This window comes from Acanthopagrus latus, chromosome 18 (genome assembly GCF_904848185.1).
Source record: "Acanthopagrus latus isolate v.2019 chromosome 18, fAcaLat1.1, whole genome shotgun sequence".
NCBI lineage: Eukaryota > Metazoa > Chordata > Actinopteri > Spariformes > Sparidae > Acanthopagrus > Acanthopagrus latus.
Window position 1 is genome coordinate 12,920,622 of NC_051056.1, and position 17,211 is coordinate 12,937,832.

General features: G+C 41.3%; 2 protein-coding genes across 6 annotated transcripts in view; both read left to right on the plus strand.

Moving 5' to 3' along the window:
- The window catches only part of ppp3cb (protein phosphatase 3, catalytic subunit, beta isozyme), a 41,000-nt gene extending 36,396 nt beyond the window's left edge, over positions 1-4,604 (plus strand). For all 5 annotated transcript variants that reach the window (XM_037076209.1, XM_037076212.1, XM_037076213.1 and 2 more), the window contains one exon: positions 2,114-4,604. In XM_037076209.1, coding sequence (XP_036932104.1) covers positions 2,114-2,292 — 179 coding nt within the window. In that variant the 3' untranslated portion in view covers positions 2,293-4,604. The remainder of the gene's footprint in view (positions 1-2,113) is intronic.
- Positions 4,605-6,500: 1,896 nt separating this feature from the next.
- sting1 (stimulator of interferon response cGAMP interactor 1) lies at positions 6,501-14,447 on the plus strand. The gene is made up of 7 exons (XM_037078198.1): positions 6,501-6,648; positions 7,313-7,539; positions 8,319-8,511; positions 10,367-10,475; positions 10,660-10,904; positions 13,116-13,302; positions 13,731-14,447. Exons 2-7 carry the CDS (start codon positions 7,313-7,315, stop codon positions 13,997-13,999), a joined length of 1,230 nt encoding a protein of 409 aa, XP_036934093.1. The 5' UTR covers positions 6,501-6,648; the 3' UTR covers positions 14,000-14,447.
- The last annotated feature ends 2,764 nt before the right edge of the window (positions 14,448-17,211 follow it).

A 17,211-nucleotide genomic window follows, 5' to 3' on the forward strand; every position in this document is an offset into this window, starting at 1 on the left:
GAGCATCAAAGCATGTAAACCTATTCTCATAGTACCCCAAAATATAATAATAAACCAGAAAATGAGCACAATATGTCTCCTTTAACATAGAAAATGTGTTGCCAAGGTTAAGACAAATATCCAACCTCAGAACTTATTTCAAGAAAAGCAGAGAAAGAGGATCAATTTGGCATCTGCAAACATTTCATGTACATTTCATAATTTAGAGGACAGTTCAAACATGTCTGAAGCCGGAACAGGTCTGCCAGGTTCTCCTGTGCTACTGAACAGATTGTTGTCATGCTATTTGTGTTCAGTGTATTATATTCTATGTACAAAGGCATAGTCAGTACTCTGCATGCTTTAGTTGACTGTAGCCGTTTGTGTTTGTACTATTAGCACTGTCTTTGGCTTATCTGAACTACAGTCCATAATTTGTTTAAGCAAATGAATTATGGGTATCTCTTGTGTTCTGTTATGTAGTAGGATTTGAAGCTGGGTGTTAGACATCCACTTTGTAGCACAGTGGCATATTTGTGAGTATGTGTGCAAAGGTAATGTGACAGCAGCCATTGTTCTAGCGTGGCTGCAGCGTTCTCTCCATACAGAGCTCCTTATCAGCATGGGAGCATCTGTCTACACAGGGACCGCAGTTCAGCTGACCTCAAAGCATCACGCTATAAAGGTTTTTTCTCGTTTCCACACAATTATTTTTGATGACAAATGCCATTGCAAGTGGCCGCCCTAGATGTTATCTCTATTGGCTTTCAACTTTTTAGATTCTTATTTAAAGGGGCACTCCAGCAATTTATTGTTTCCCTTTAAATGGGGGAACTCACTAGAGACTAATCAAAAACATGGCATAGTTTGGGTCAACCTCCTAAAAATTCTGGATTCTACATTGCCCATACAGTAACACAACCAAAGTCATCCTTTGATAAACCTTTCTATCCTTGTTGAAGGAATAGTTCAACATTTTGTATGTTGTTTGTTTAGTCTGTACACAGTACAGTACTGTTTTACACTTAAAATTGCGCAAAACAAACTTTGTTTTTGTATAAACCTGATAATATGTGTTCATTCGTGAGCTTCAGAGGTTCAGTTAGTTGGATTTATTCACCTTTGGGCAAGGCCTGGCTAGCTGTATCCCCATTTTAAGTCATTGTAACTAGCTAAGCTAACGACCATGTACTGTATAAGTATATGTCTCAAATGTGATTGGTGGTGCCCAGGCCCACATCACCCCAGCGATCAGTACACTGATCTGCATGTATAAAATTGGTGGAGTGCCCAAGTTATTCATTGAACACACTGAGGTAAAGGAACTGTGACACTTTCCATTATCACAAAGCAATTGACAAATTGCTTTTATCCAAATCTAACCAAACTGAAAATATGGCAAGCTCGGATACTAGTTTCAAAAGAAACAGCCTGAGAGGGAATGAATGAGAATCATCTTGAACGTTTGCGTGTAGGCTCCAAAGTTTTATGGAGATGTGTTGACCTCCAGCAAAACTAGGTTCAAACAAACACAGAAACTCTTCACACAGGTGAAACATGTTGTAAGGACCTACAATCGACCACTTAGTGCAGCTGAGCTCTGTTCCATACTCAGGTGTCTCAGACTACTGATCTAGGATCGATGGCCAGGTCGCACTGACTGTCACACTCACTGTGAGCCACGAGGTCAAACTAATCTTAGCTCAGCATTCAAACAGTAGATGAACACTGGCTGATGTGTGTGGATTTTGGTGTGAGAGCCCTCTATATGTACTAAATGTAAAAGAAGCTTGTTTTTCCAAACCAAAAATGTCCTGCTGAAGGGAGCATAAGCAGGGTCTAAATAAGTACAATTTCCTTATTGGTGCGCTCAAATGAAAAGCATTTAAACAGTGAATCAATCCAAACTGATCGCTTTGGAAACATGCGCACACCCACATTTCATAAATGAGTAAAATGTGGTTTGGAATTTTAATCCATTTCGGTGCTCTGAATATTTCCTGCAAAGCTCTCAAGGGGTTTGGATACACAAGATTCTACTAAATGTCTTGTTAAATATTAACTCTGTGTGCATGTACGTATGTTTCTGTGTGTGTGTGTCTGTGTGTGGGTGCGTGCCTGCCTGTCTCCACAGCCATCCGAGGCTTCTCCCCGCAGCATCGGATCAGCAGTTTCGAGGAGGCCAAAGGTCTGGACCGGATCAACGAAAGGATGCCTCCGCGACGTGATGCTGTCAACAGTGTGGGCCTGTCGATGGGCCGCATGAACATGGGAGAGCCCAATGGGACCGACAGCAACAGCAATATACAGTGATGGACATACACTCCCACATGCCCAGACACATACCTACAGTTACAACTCTGATATGGTACCATATTTATAGATTCGTGTACATAGGCATATATACACAAGAAACATGCATCGCACACACAGTATTTCACTCACTGAATAGGTTACAGACGACATCACACACACACACACACACACACACACACACACACACACACACGATACCCCTCTCCCGTTGCCCTCAGCTGTATGTAAAGGCATGAGTGTACCTGGACTTTAGCACCAAAGGCTGATCACCGAATTGATCGGCCTTATTTAGAGAACTACAACTCCCACGTACCTGCACAACAACAGGAAAGAAACTACAAAAACACTCCCCATACCAAACAGGAGGAGCTGCTGTTCACCGAGTATGTTGGGGATCACCAGTGGATTGACGGTGTCAGCATGACGTGGCTGTGTCAGTGATGTGTATCGCGGGGTCAAGTTTTTGCAGGGCAAGCGCAGGGGCTGCCGATCAGGGCGTGGGGCATTAAAGATATGTATGCTTCTTTTTCCTGTTTACATCCTCAAAAAACAGGAAGTGGAACCAAACTTGTGATTGGTTGATTTTGTAGGGTTGTGGACATGCCTGCCTGCCTGCGTGCGTGCACATGCTTCAACATGTAAATGTCAGTGCAGTTATATTTGAAAATGTGTTTTTGTTTGCAAACACGAGCGGATCTCGCCGTCCGGCGGGCAACAGTGAGAAAAAAATTCCGACGTGTGGTGTGGTGTGGTGGTTTATCTGTTGCAGAGACGTGTGGAGATAATCTCAGCTGCAGTCTAATCTGAGCCCTCTCCGTCCTTTTCCTCTTGGGAGGAGATTCCTGTTTTTGTAGCACTACACTGCACCCGTCCTCTGCTTGAAGTCAAGTGGAGGATCCCCCCCCCACAAAACTCTGGTCACAGGCCAGTCAGTTTATCGGAAAGGCTCACAACAGGGCCCGGATCAGATTAGAAGTGTTTCTCCCTACCTGTTGTGTGTAAATAGGTAACATAGAGAGGTTTTATTGCACATCTGATGCTCACAAGATGCAAGATGCAGTATAACAGAAGTAGGATGCTATGTGTAGTGTGAGGCAGCCGGGGGGAGTTGAAATGTGAAGTCACACTCTATCCATTGTCTTTCTACATCCTCCTTTCCTCCCATGTTGCTGTCTGCTAAAAAAAAACAGCAGTGATGGCCGTGGAATATCCAGCCTAAAAAGCAGGAAATTATATTTCACAGAGGAAACCAACTCTTCTTGTCAAGGCAGCGGCCAAGACAGCAAGAAGAAGTCAGAAGAAAAGGTCTTTGTAAAGCATTTATATTAACGCATCAGTGCATGCAGAGTTAAGTTCTTTGATAATAATGTGAAGATTATATTTGTGCTCTGTGTTTCACTATGGTAGGATTTTTTTTTTCTTTTTGTTTTTCTGGCTAATATAAATGAACTGAGGAATAATGAATAATTTATTTTGTACATAATGTTAATTTAATTTATTTTTTTTATTGATTTTGTGTTATAATTTGGTTGTTTTTCATGTTCTCTCTTTCTTTTTCTCTTTTTTCACAACTTGTGTTTCTGGTTTCTTTCGACGCTGTACAGAATGACGGTACGCTTCTATTCAAAGTGTCAAGTCCACGTTCTCTCCTCTCTTCTTTGTCGATGTACAGGAGTTGTTTTTAATGATAAATATGAATAACGATAAACAAATATTAAACTAGCATTGATGAATGACCATATTATATACAGAGGCACAGGCATTCAGGCAGCCCATAGCATGATTGCATGGTTAAAATTTGCGCTGTTCCAAGCAAAAAGCAGCAAGACACATTTTAACAGAAGAGCCGGTGTGTTGCCATCACAATTTAAAGGAAAAAAAGTGTACTCTCTCTCTGATCATAATTCTTGATGATTCCTCTTGTTATTTGATGATATTTATGATTCTATGATTATTATGATTCTATTTATTATGGACATTATTCTTAATATTTAAGCTCTCTCTGCTGGTTGCTCTTCATGTTGCGTTGCTCCTTGGTTGATCTTGTTGTGCTTCTTTGGGAGAGGTGAACCCCCCTGGGAGACCCTGTGCCATAGAAATTGTGCCACGGTTCTTACTTTCTTTACCTCTCTCTCTCTCTCTCTCTCTCTCTCTCTCTCTCTCTCTCTCTCTTACTCTTTCTCTCTCTGTCTCTCGCTCTCTCTCTTTTTCCTCTCTTTCTGTTTTGACTCCCCAGTCACTAACACTGTAAGCATGCCCCATGGGACGATCCACTTTTTTACTCTTGAATAAAATATGCATGAACCTTTGGTATGGCCTCCTAGCCTTTATTTCCTCATCACTTCCTGATGTAAAAGAAGCATCCTCATGATATGAGAGGTAACGCTTCATCAGATTCCATCGAACTGTCCGGACCTGTTGGAGGGCCACAGTTGCCAACTCTCAGAGGAACATACTTGCATAACGCGAATGATTCAGATTATACTCGCGGCAAATCAATATGAAGAATGTGCTTTGTTCAAAGTGAAAGTAGAAGATATTAGTAAGTCATTGATTCACCGAAGTCAGTCCTTCAAATAAACCAGTTCAGCTGTGAACCCTCATCACAGTGTGCATGTCTGATCAGCCGTGATCTATCCTGCTCAGACCCCCTTTTCATTTCACACCAACCCCTTTTAGGCTGTTTAATGGCTGTGTTATACTGTTATTGCCACATAAGGATTGAATTATTTTGTTATCTTTAGAAAAATGATAATCAACCAAGTTATCAAGAGAAAACAGCTCATTTTTTCCTTCTACTTTTAATGTTTATCCAAGATTAGGAGTGCCACGACAGCATGTCTTAGCAACTATAGCAGATGGTATGAGCTGAAAATGTCAGATAAAGGAGTACCCTCCATTGATCTGTGGATCCGACTGTGTCAGTGTTACTTATTTTGATGTAGACTTTAACATAACAACTGAGCCCTCATTATAGTTGGTAGTTTCTTTTCCAGTTCCTCTAAGCCAGTGATATCTATTTTAGTTTGTGCTTCCTGGACATCTGCTATAAGCTGACCGCTGCATGTAAATCTGTCCTCTACAATGAGCACAATATGTAAATACCCTCATATCAAATCACTAAGGAAAACATTCTTACAATACATGAAAAAGTTCATATAAAGTTAATATGGTTCCCTTTGAAATCCCCAAACTCAGCCCACAGAACAGAATGCGTATAGTATGTCATTGTTTACTCTGATAATTATGATTTTGTTGTTTTCTGTTAATATTTATCTAGTTATCTCGGGAAATCGGCCTTTGATTTTTTTCGAGATAACAAGATCAATTACATAAGTGTTGCTGCCTTGAGAAAACAAAGCAGTAAACTTGTTATCTGGCAATAACGGCATTAAAAAAATGATTGCAGTCATGGCTTTTCTCAGCTTCGATTGTCAGGCTTTGCTACTAAACTACTAGCTTTATTTAGTCATCTAAATGTTTCCTGTACATTTGATCTCCCTATTTAATATTAATATATTAGAATTACAAACAGCCTTTAAAAAACAAAACTACCCATAAGGTGTCTAATCTGTGTAATAATGTAAACTCATCACTTCATTATGATGGAGTCATCATCGATGGAGTCATGGATTAGTTTAACAGTAAAACTACCTTTACGTAATGGATGATTGGGAGAAACACCCAGCTTCTCCTGTGGTGGTCGTACAAATGCAGCATTGGCCAAACTGAGTCAAACAACAAGCCTTTGATCGTATTAAAAGCTATTGTAATGAAAACACTTTCATATTATCAGCAGTGTTAAAGTTTAAGATAAATTCAAATGGCAGCGCTTTGTACGAAGGGGGACTTAAGTTCGTCGGACAGAAAGAAGACCATTCAATCACAGCAGCTCAGGTTTGATTCTACCCTTGTCCGTTCATATCCGCTTTTACTTTTACTTTTTTACTCGTATTTATCAACCGTCTGTATATCCAAGTGACTTGATAGACGGCACACAACATGGTCATTGCAACATATCTGCCTGTTTTACAGTAGTGATTGATGAAAGATTAACTTGAAGCCAACCCAACCCACAGTTCCAAATATCAAAATCTCTCACCATCTTTAAACGATAATGATGGTAACAACTTCCTTTTACACAGTCCTCGTTTCTCTCTGCCCTCTGTTCCTTGCCCTGCCCTCACTTCTGGTTTTACAGGAATACAGGCCTCAGCAAATATTGCTGTAAACGAAACTGAAAGTGTGGGATGTGACTAAAGGGGTGGAGAGAGAGAGAGAAGGAGAGGAGAGGCATAAGGAAGACAGAGGACAAAGGAAATCACTCATTTCGATCTCGGAAAGTGTGCCAAGGTAGGTTCCTGTTCATTTTTTTCTCTGTGTCTGGTGTTAACATGCTCTGTCTAGATTAGATCTTAGATGTTCCCTTCCATTCATACTGCAATTAGACATCAGCAGTGACAGAGATCACACTGTTTTTGGTGAAAAAGAAAATTCTTTAAACCTTATTTCTTCATATTAATCTGCTGTATATGAGTCAAATATAGTCTGGTGGCCTGTATGTGCCACTGTATTTGTGACCTCTTTATGGCTCAGTTGGAGTTTGTCTTTGATACACTTATTCTGATACAGTCATCTAAAATGTAAAATGTAGTGATGCCAGCGCGGTTACCATCTTCCTAAACAATATGCTCAGAAATGGAGAGGGAGAGCATCAGACACACTCTGACCACACCCTGTCACTGATGCTAGAGCACCTTTGTTGTGATATGAATATATGCTGTTACAACTTCCATTAGAGAAAAACTGTCAAATTCAGAATAACTTTAAAGGCTCAGTAGGCCGTCCTCCTCCCTTGATGATGGCGATGTGTTCTGAGGTTGTAGCTTAAAGTTTTGTTCATGTTAGGGGAGAACCTTGAATGACCAACATCAAATCCACAGGAAACACAGCCATATTTCTCACTCACAGATCAATGCGTGTGGTTTTATGAAAAAGCCTGACTGTTCCCTGACAGATGCAGTCGCTCCAAGATCAGGACGCTCTCATCCCTCGGCCCCGCGGGGCTTTGCCTAAGGTGTGTGCTGTGGCGCTGGCTGCCATAACAATAGTAGGCATCGAGTTTCTGTCTCCTGAAAGGTTATTTGGCTGGGTTGCCATGGTGATACTCATCCTGACCCTTGGCCCTCTGCTGCACGGGCTCTGTCTGCTAGCAGAGGAGATGCTACACCACTCAAACACCAGGTGAGAGAAAAGGTGTGGCTGTGTGTGTAACAACCTGGTGACAGAGTCGTAAATGCAAGTGTGCAAATGCAAATGATCGACAACGACTCTAGAAATAAGTTGTAGGATTATGTCAAAGACCTCTATTGTATGGTGTCGCAGAGATGTCCACTGAAGTCAGCTATTAGGTTTGCAGCTAACTGAGCCAACTAGTGAACACCAGCCACTGTCAGAAGCAGTTAGCAGTTCCTCTGGTGATATGCTGCCCCTCATTTGTTCGGAGTATGAGTTTAACAGGTGGCCAGTTCTTATAAATGGCAGCTTTAAATTGCTTTAACAGTGTATTTATAGCAAGTTCACTCCCACATGCACTTTATTTGACTTCCTAAAAGAATACATTTCAACGTGTAATGTGTATAGCATGTGTAAGTATATATTTTATATTTATCAATGAGTTACACTAAAGTATGACTTAATAATGGTTTCAGAAAGCCTTTTTTTTTCTTTAGCTTTACCTAAAGCTGCTCTAATCGATATTCTTGTTTTAATGATGGATCAGATAAAAGCAAGAGGTGATAAAACTGTTTCATAGTGACAAACGCACAGGGAATTATAGTGGGACTGTAGTTCCTCTAAACTCTGTCTGAGTGTTTTAGCATCTTTCTGCTAGTTTTTTGTGTTTTTGTGTTTACAGTGATAACTTCAAACTGTCCAAATGAATTAAACTAGTACAACAGTGATATGGCAGAGACGTGGTAACAGGGACAGATGTACCGTCTACCCTTCTCTGTCTTCACCAGGTATCAGGGCCGAGGGCTGCTGAGCCACATGCTGCCAGCCTGTGGTCTGTGCGGAAAGACTCTGCTGGCTGCATTGCTGGCAGGCCTTCTGCTCAACCTGGCCGGACATCCTCTGCCACGCGAAGGCCAGTGCTGGAAGCTCCTCTTCCTGGCCTCGACTCTTTACGCTCTATTCAAAAGCCTGGGAGTCCTGGTGAGGTCCAGACACCAGACACACAAACTTTTTTGTGTCTTTATTTATCTACGATCTCTGACTTTCTTTACCACCGCAGCACAAACGCAAAGCAAGGGTCCTCAGATCAAAGTCAGATGTGTTCCTTCTTAAAGGACCAGCTACAGTGTTGTCATACATATCATTGTTTGACTGTCACAGAAAACACACACTGATTGACAACACATGAGTGTGCTCTTGGAAAATGGTAACTCTTAATATTACAAAGTAATTGTACAAGTATGTTTGTGCTAAACAGGCTAAATTGGCATGAAGACAAATTTCAGTGTAACCCAGGCTTTATACCTGGTAAGTACCTGAAAAAATGTAGCATGAGGAATGCACTAAGGAGTGGCTAAGTTACATTGTGAGTAATGTGGGTGCCAGGATTTGAAAAGGAAGAAGAATGTGTGGAGTAAAAACGTGATATCTTTGGATCTGGTCGATTTTGATTTTGTCAACTGCCCATAATGAGTCAGCCAGTGTTATAGGACAGAAATGTAGACCATTGGGCATCTTTTCAAACTTTTGGAGATGGAAGCAATTTATCAGATTACACGTAGCTTCTTCTGGAGCCACAGAAGGGTTTTATACTACTTCTTTCACATATGCAATAGCACGCCCTTTAACCTGTAAACACACTTTAACGTGTAAAACTGGTGGAGTTACCAAGTCAGTGCATCACTGTTTATTTAATGCTGCTGTGTTTGATGCTGATTCTGTTATGTTCTGTTCAAAACCAGGTCTAAACAAGCAATTGGAGGTTAATATCTCGTAAGCTGACTAGTGCAACACACACTGCACTTTTCATCGTTACGGTTACTTAGCATTAAACTGTCTTTCAATAGGCTTTTAATGTGGAAATAACGTACTGTGAATTAGAGCAGGGCTGAAAGTGGTGCTCTCCGTCACCTGTAGGGGGAGTGTCACTGCTAAAGATACTGATTTCATCTGTGGTGATTCAGTGTTCAGTTTAAGTGGTCAGTATGGTGATGAAGATTTGTTTGTGCGTACACGTCAGCTAACGACATGCTAGTTAACTATGGCCATCTAAAAACAGGCTACTAGCATGTCACCTAAACAGGAAAAACTCATAGAGGAAGTTCACAACAACTTTCATAACAACAGATAGTAAAGCCATCAACCTTTAAGTGCACTAAGACATCTACTAAACTAATTGAACTAAGCGAATTTAATACTTTACAACAACACCATGATAGTAAAGCTGGGATGCAGCTCCTGTGCAGAGGGAATCACTCTCTTTCTCTTGACCCTCCTGATAATTTAGATAATTAGTTTTATAAGAGAGGTCATCATCCAAGAGCTCACTATATTTTTACAGCTCAGTGCACCATGGCAGAAGTGAAAAATAGCTCTATTTTAGCACAAGTGCACTACACTGGAGACAGAGCAGTTCCTATGTAAGAAACACTTCCTAAAGCATCACTTGATTGTAATTGATATGGCATTTCTGGAGTAAAAATAGGCTCAAAATATGTCTTCATCAGCATCATGACCATGGTGCTCACACTTTACTTGAAGAGTCACTGTATGATTTGGAACAAAGCTCACTGTTCCCTCAGTCTCCTTATAGAAACTGGCAGCATTATGGATTCAAACCCAGCTCAAGCTTGGGTGTAGCTGTCTCTACCCCCTGCTTTTGCACTGACTTATGTCTAAAAATACATTCGCCCTACATAGGAAAGGGCAGCTCGGGTGCAGGGATGCCCTTTTCTTTCGCCTGGCACCTTCTGAAAGGTGTCATGCGGCTCCTGAGCAGAGGTGAGGTGTTTTGACATCCCTCCGGCTGTTTCTGTGGTCTGTGGTCTGTGTGCAGGGTCCATCGGAGGTGGAGGTGTCAGACATGTGCGAGGGGAGGAAGATGAACGTGGCTCACGGCCTGGCCTGGTCCTTCTACCTGGGCTACCTGCGACTGGTGCTACCACGTCAGTAACATCAAAACACACACACACACACACACACACACACACACACACACACACACACACACACACACACACACACACACACTCCTTAACACACTCCTTACACTCTAGATTAAACACTGATCATTCAAATAAGTTTGTGGGTGGTTGTGTGTGTGTGTGTGTGTGTGTGTGTGTGTTTCAGGTTTGGAGGACTCCATAACAGCATTTCGTTCCACCCATCGGGCCAGCAGCCCCTTCTGGGGTCGTGGCACCAGGAAGCTTATCATCCTCGTACCTCTCAACGCCAACATTTCTCACAAGCTGGAGGAACAGGATGACAACATCCGTTTCTATGACAACCTCCCCAACACTGAGATGGATAGGGCAGGAGTCCGGGGACGGGTCTACAAGCACAGCGTCTACAGAGTGCTGGACAAACATGGGAAGGTAAGAGGGAATGTAAAGCAACGTACTTACCTTTGCTTTTTCAAGTTATGTACCTTAAATTGGATTGCCAATGGATGAAGTTACCCATCACATTTTAAATAGATAATCAGTCGCAGATTATATTCAGAAACGTTCTCTTTGGTGCAAAGCAAAAACATAATATCAGGTAATCAGAGAACCTGCAGTTTTAATGCCATGGAGATACTCGTGCTGTAATTCAACTCGGTGTCAGTCTGCTCATTGCCTCATGAGAGTTGAAAGAGTTAGTGTGATGACATTTTCTCCTTTGATCAGATTTGTAAAGACTCTACAGCAAAAATGTGACAGAGTGAGAGAGTCACAGTAAAGTGACAGACTCAAGCGGCTGTTTCGGCACGTATATTTTGAATTGTTCAAGATCACAGTGTGCTCTATATTCAATATGTTTGATGTGGCAAATCTAACAATGATTGGTCTCAGAATCACCTCTATAGTTTAGTCAAGAGAGAGGAAGTTTGTGCTGCATGAAAGCAGTTTGAGTTCCATGTGAGGACAGAAATAGCCCACGGTTATATCAAAGTGAGTACCAGTCTGATGTTAGGGCTGCGCTTTACAGCTGCAGTCATTTCACGGAAACCACAGAATAAGGTGAGTATGAATATCAGACCTGTCTTTAAATACAGTTCTGAGTAAGTTGTACTTCTTCCTCAACTTTTTACCTCACTGAATGCTATGATTACTTCACAGATTGTTATTTAAAGGTGCACTATGTAGTTATGAAATTGACTGATTTCTTTTATGCTCAAACAAACTAAATAAACAAGCTTTCAATGTTTTCATGACTGAATAAACTGAATAAACACATAAATGTGCTGAACTGAATAAGCCTCGTGGATGACAGGGTTAAACGTCCTCAAGAAACTGAAACAAGTCCAGCTGGCAACAACATAGCACTTAGTACTACCATTACCTGGATGAGAACTTTAAAAATAAAAATGTGAATTTTAATTTCTTTTCCAAAACTACATTGTGCCCCTTTCACATCTTATTATTTATTGGAGGGCTGTTTCTCTAATCTGACATCCATTTTCCTAATCACTCAAATGAATTATATATGTGCTATGAAATGCAAGAAAATACAGCGGTACCGAAGGTCCATCATTGTATCCCAGAGTCTATGGTGATATCTTTAAATGACATGTCTTATCTGACAACCCAAAGATTATCAGACAGCAGGAGAAAGATTATCATGATCATGTCACAGTGATCTTTATCTTGGTGAAGCTGCTATTAGAGAATGGACATGGTCGGGTATGACATTAAAACGTTGCATACATCATTGATAATCCAGTGATATTTGTATAAATATATAATGACATTGAAAGCAGCTATTCCATAATGAACATACTTGTACTTAAGACACTTTAAAGCAGCTACAAGGGACTTTCATTTTGTGTTGATTCTGCCGTGAGCAATATGAGCACTGCTATCGCATCGAAAGCGATGCGATAGCAGTGAGGTATCTATTTGTGACTATTTTCTGAATATCAGCGACAGTAATATGACGATGATGAACAAAGTTTAAATTTTAAGTTTAAGTTTGAGTTTAAATTTTTGTTCAGTACCAAAAGATTAAAAAGCAGCTTTTTTCCTCAGGATGTGAGACTCCTCGATCTATCTTCAACACATTTTATGACTTATCCAACCCGGAGTCTGAATCTGCAGAAAAAACATTCTCTGTGACGGTTTTGTTTGCTTGTGTAGGTCCTACAGAGACATTAGTAACAATTCACAACCAGTTACAAGTTCCTTGAAGTTCATTTAAAGTGAGACTGCGTAACTGCTGAAAGAAGAAGTAACACATCTTCTGCCCTACAAGAATTCAGAAGCATTAAAATATTACTATATGTTTCCAATCTCAACATTTTGCCCTTTAAGATGTTCTCGTGTTTTAAATATATTTTGAGACTTGTGATGCCTTATACTCAGGGTATAGCTCATCACCTCCATAGCACTGCATGAGCACCCCCTCCCTGTCAAACCTGAGAATTCACCAGAATGTAGTAAAGCAGAGTAACAGCACCATCTGCCTGTAAAACACAGAAATCCAACATTTCTTGTGCCAGTTTTCCACAAGCTTTTAAAGGATTATTGGTCCATGTAATGTACCTATCTCTTGGTGTCTCTTTTGTGTATGTGTGTGTGTGTGTGTGTGTGTGTGTATGTTAACAGGGCCACGAGTGTGTGGTGGAGTATGCCACGCCTCTGCTGACGCTGTACAGCATGTCCCAAGAGAGCAGCGCTGGTTTCGGAGAGCCTGAGCGCAGACAGCAGGTCCTGCTCTTCTTCAGGACCCTGCAGGACATCCTGGAGCATTCACTGGAGTGTCGCAACCGCTACACACTCATCCTGCTCAATGGTAGGAAGACAGCCAAGTGTGTGTGTGTGTGTGTGTGTGTGTGTGTGTAAACTTGATACTATCCTCACAGCATGAGACAGGGTGCTTTTAGGAGGATTTTGGATTTTAACTTATCTGCTTCCCCTTGAGGATTGACAATTGGGATTTGTGTGTTTTTAAAAAAGATTTTGCTGATGCTCTGCGGCCTCATGCTGCTCACCCTGTAACTGAAATGAGGGATAAAGGTCAGAGTGTCAGTGTTGGGAACTTTTCTAGCTTTGGTCTAGATCCCTCATGTGAACTTTGTGTTTTTGTATTGGCAACAAGGAAGCCACTTTGAAAGCATACAAGTCAAAAGTATTCGATTGTTAATGTTTGCACAAGGATAAACTTTTGATAATGATTTGACGTTCCAACGAAAGATAGATCCTGTTTTGTCCTTCTGCTAGACGAGCATGAGAACAACCCTCACTTCCTGTCCGAGGCCATCCTCAGACACCTGGAGCAGCAGGAAAGGGAGGAGTACTGCCTCACCCCACCTCCCCACCAGGAGATGGTGCACCCGTTGTCGAGTACATCAGGTGCCCCGCGAAGTGCGCCGCCTGCCAACACTGACTGGCAGCACCCTGAACCAATGACCAGGGAGCCCACGCTCATGTTCAGCCTAGAGAAACCTCAGCCTCTGAAGGAACCTGTCGAGAACACTGAGCATTTCTAGACTGGTTATGTTTCATTTGACCTCTTCTACAAGTAACGGTTAGATGAGTAACAGACATTCTGAGGAGCTGCCCTACCAGTGACAGCAGGAGAGAACAACTTCAGCCACTTATTGTGATGATATGAGTGCAGTGGAAGCAGATTGTGCAGTCAGCTGGCTTTAATGCTCAGAAGGTGTTGCAACTGGAGAGTGTCATTCAGAGAACAGGAAACGATCTTCTGCCATTGTCCACTAAATATCTAATTATTTAAGTCCAAAGTTTTACACCTGATGTCCGCCTCCTTCAGTGGTCTCAGCATTATATGACAACTGTTTACAAGCTCCCCCTGCTGGATATAATGTGCATAGGATTCAGACTTTCATGATGTCTTTGTGTTCTCACCTCATGTGTATCTGGTTCAGACAGATTGAAGATAGAACCAATAAAGACTGGACAGGAAGCTTGACAGCAGACGTTTGTGTTTGTGACTTGATACAGACTTCTGTGACCGATCATTTGAATATTCCCACCCACCACCCTGTCCCTTCACTGCATACCTATTGTGTCTCCACACACCAGCCACAGCGTTACCTTCTCGGAGATCTGCCATTATGTTATGAAAGCACCATGTCGGTGCCCAGTGAGCCCAATTGTATTCAATGAAGGATTTTTATTTTATCAGTATAAACATGTTTTAATGTAAAACAGCTGAATGGCCTAGATGATGTTAATAATAATACTAGTTGATGTTAGTGTCCCTCAATAAGCAGTAGGGAGTCACAGGACTCATGAACTTCGTAATGACAAATTTTGACTTTTGTTAAAAGGGACAGTCTACCCATTAGAACATTTCCTGGTTGAGTCATCAGATGTTTCCGCCCCTACCCCATACGTCACTATTTATGCAGCCCAGGTCCGTGAAAGTGACGAGAAGAGTAAAGTTCGACTATCAGATATATTTGAGCTCCAGGAATTCCTGATTTCCCTTTTAATCCTCCTGCTTGTGGAGGAAGAGGAGAAGCGGCTCTGGTTTATCTCCGGCTGAGAGGACCGTGGAGAGGTAAACCTGTTATTGAACCCACAGTAATATTAAAATTATTATCATTATATAGCTAACAGTTAATTAATATACCGATACATTACGTTAATGCTGACATATGGACTGTTGATGGCCACATATGGTTTTATTTTGATTTTAAAGGCATTATTCCTATTTAAAGTGTTCAGTAGATAGCTTTGTTTGTTGTAATAATCTATTATTATTATTATTATTATTATTATTATTATTATTATTATTATTATTAGTAGGGAGTCACAGGACTCATGAACTTCGTAAGTGAATACTTTTGCAAGGGACTGTATTAAATAAAAATAGTCTCTAACATCTCCACAGTCACAATAAGATGCAAGATATAAGTCTGAACGTCCAACTTCCAAAGGCATCAAGCTGAGCATTACCAACGTATCATTTGGAGGACCCTTTGAACTGGGACACCCTTCATGCAGCGTTGTGACGTAATTGCACTTCAAATGTGCACTCCAAAGGGTGCAGACCCTGAACTGGCACTTGTGGATCGACACTTTTTGTCTGCCACGACGGCGAGATGCAGCAGCTAACATGAGTCCTTCAAAAACCTTCCTATTAGTAAACTCTGTGTACACAAACAATGTTCTCAATGCTCGTGTTCATGTGTAGAGACGCTGGTGATTCTACAAGCAGAGCTTCATCTTGTGTCGAGCCTTCTTAGTGTTTTTTAAAAATAGCATAATAGAGTGCCCCATGCACTCCATTGAAAATTAGCTCGCCAGAAAACGAAACTACGGTAAATCTGAAAAGTGCCTTTTTCATCCTAATTATGCCTTTGCACGAAGGTTTGACTCATATACTTCACAAATGAAGCCTAGGTTGCTTTTTGGCGAGAGTTTCACTTAAACTGCATATACCTTCACCTCTGTTGAAAAAGGAGTGGTTAATTGACCAGTTGGTGGTCGTATGTTGGCTCAGGTTTATAGCCTATCAAACTATGCGATCAAAAGTTTTGAAATGTTTTTATGGAGGTAAAATGTCGCCATCTCTTGGTGAATTTAATTCAAAACAGTCATATAAAATAGATAATTTAAGATAATCCTTTATTTGACCCAAAATGGAGAAATTTAAAGCGTTGCAGCAGCAAACAGCAGGGTAGGAATATAGAGCACAAAATGTAAAAGTAAGTATTTAAATATTTTAATATATATATCATCAAATCAAATCACAATTAATATTACTATTCATTGTAGTTGTATTTGCATTCACTGCATTGTAATCTTTGTGAGGCTAGTATTTACATTAATTTCAATCATTGCATAATTTACTATTAAGACCAGGACCCGGCCTTTGCGGGCTGAGACGGCCGGGTCCTTCAAAGGATGCGGACCCTGAATTGAGACACAGGCTGTTGCATCACAGCTTCAAACATCGCACCCCCAGTCCCTCCTCCTCATCTCCGGTGACTTCAATCACGCTTCCCATGCCACACCAGAGACAATAGCACTGTGGATCTAATGTATGTGAACACCAAGGACCACATACACCTCCTCCCCCTCCCATCACTGGGCTGTTCTGACCACAGCCTGGTTCATATGTCCCCTGCATACATACCTATTGTGAACTGTTGAGATTCACATATTTCTCTGAACCACCAAAGTATCGTCTGTCCTCTTGACCAATTACTATATGCATCTATGACCCCCTGTCTACTAAATAGTGTGCATTTATCTATATCAGTCATCCATATGTCAGATTTATGTATCTGTTATTCAGTCTGTGCCTGACACTGCCATGCACCAGCAGGGCCTCCACACTGCCCATGAACCGGCACACTGCTCGTTAAAATGTAAAGTCTGCCACACTGTGACTCAACTGCTATGATACAACAAATTGAACTATTGATTGTCTTTTCCCATTATCCCACATTATTAAAACAGTAGTACATATCCTGTCGACAAATGAGATAGGTCAGAAGCGTTAGTCCTTTTTATGAGGAGCTAATAGGAGCGCAAAGCCAGGATATGAGAGAACACGTTCACATTTCACACATCCACAGCAGAGGCCTCAAGGTCAGAGATAACGCTCCCTAAACCGCTGAAGTGTGAGCGTTAGGAAGTCAGCCACTAAAACTTAAACAAAGAGCACACGTGCAGGAGGACAGGACGGGGACGTTTTTTTCTCCAACAGACGTGTTTATGTATT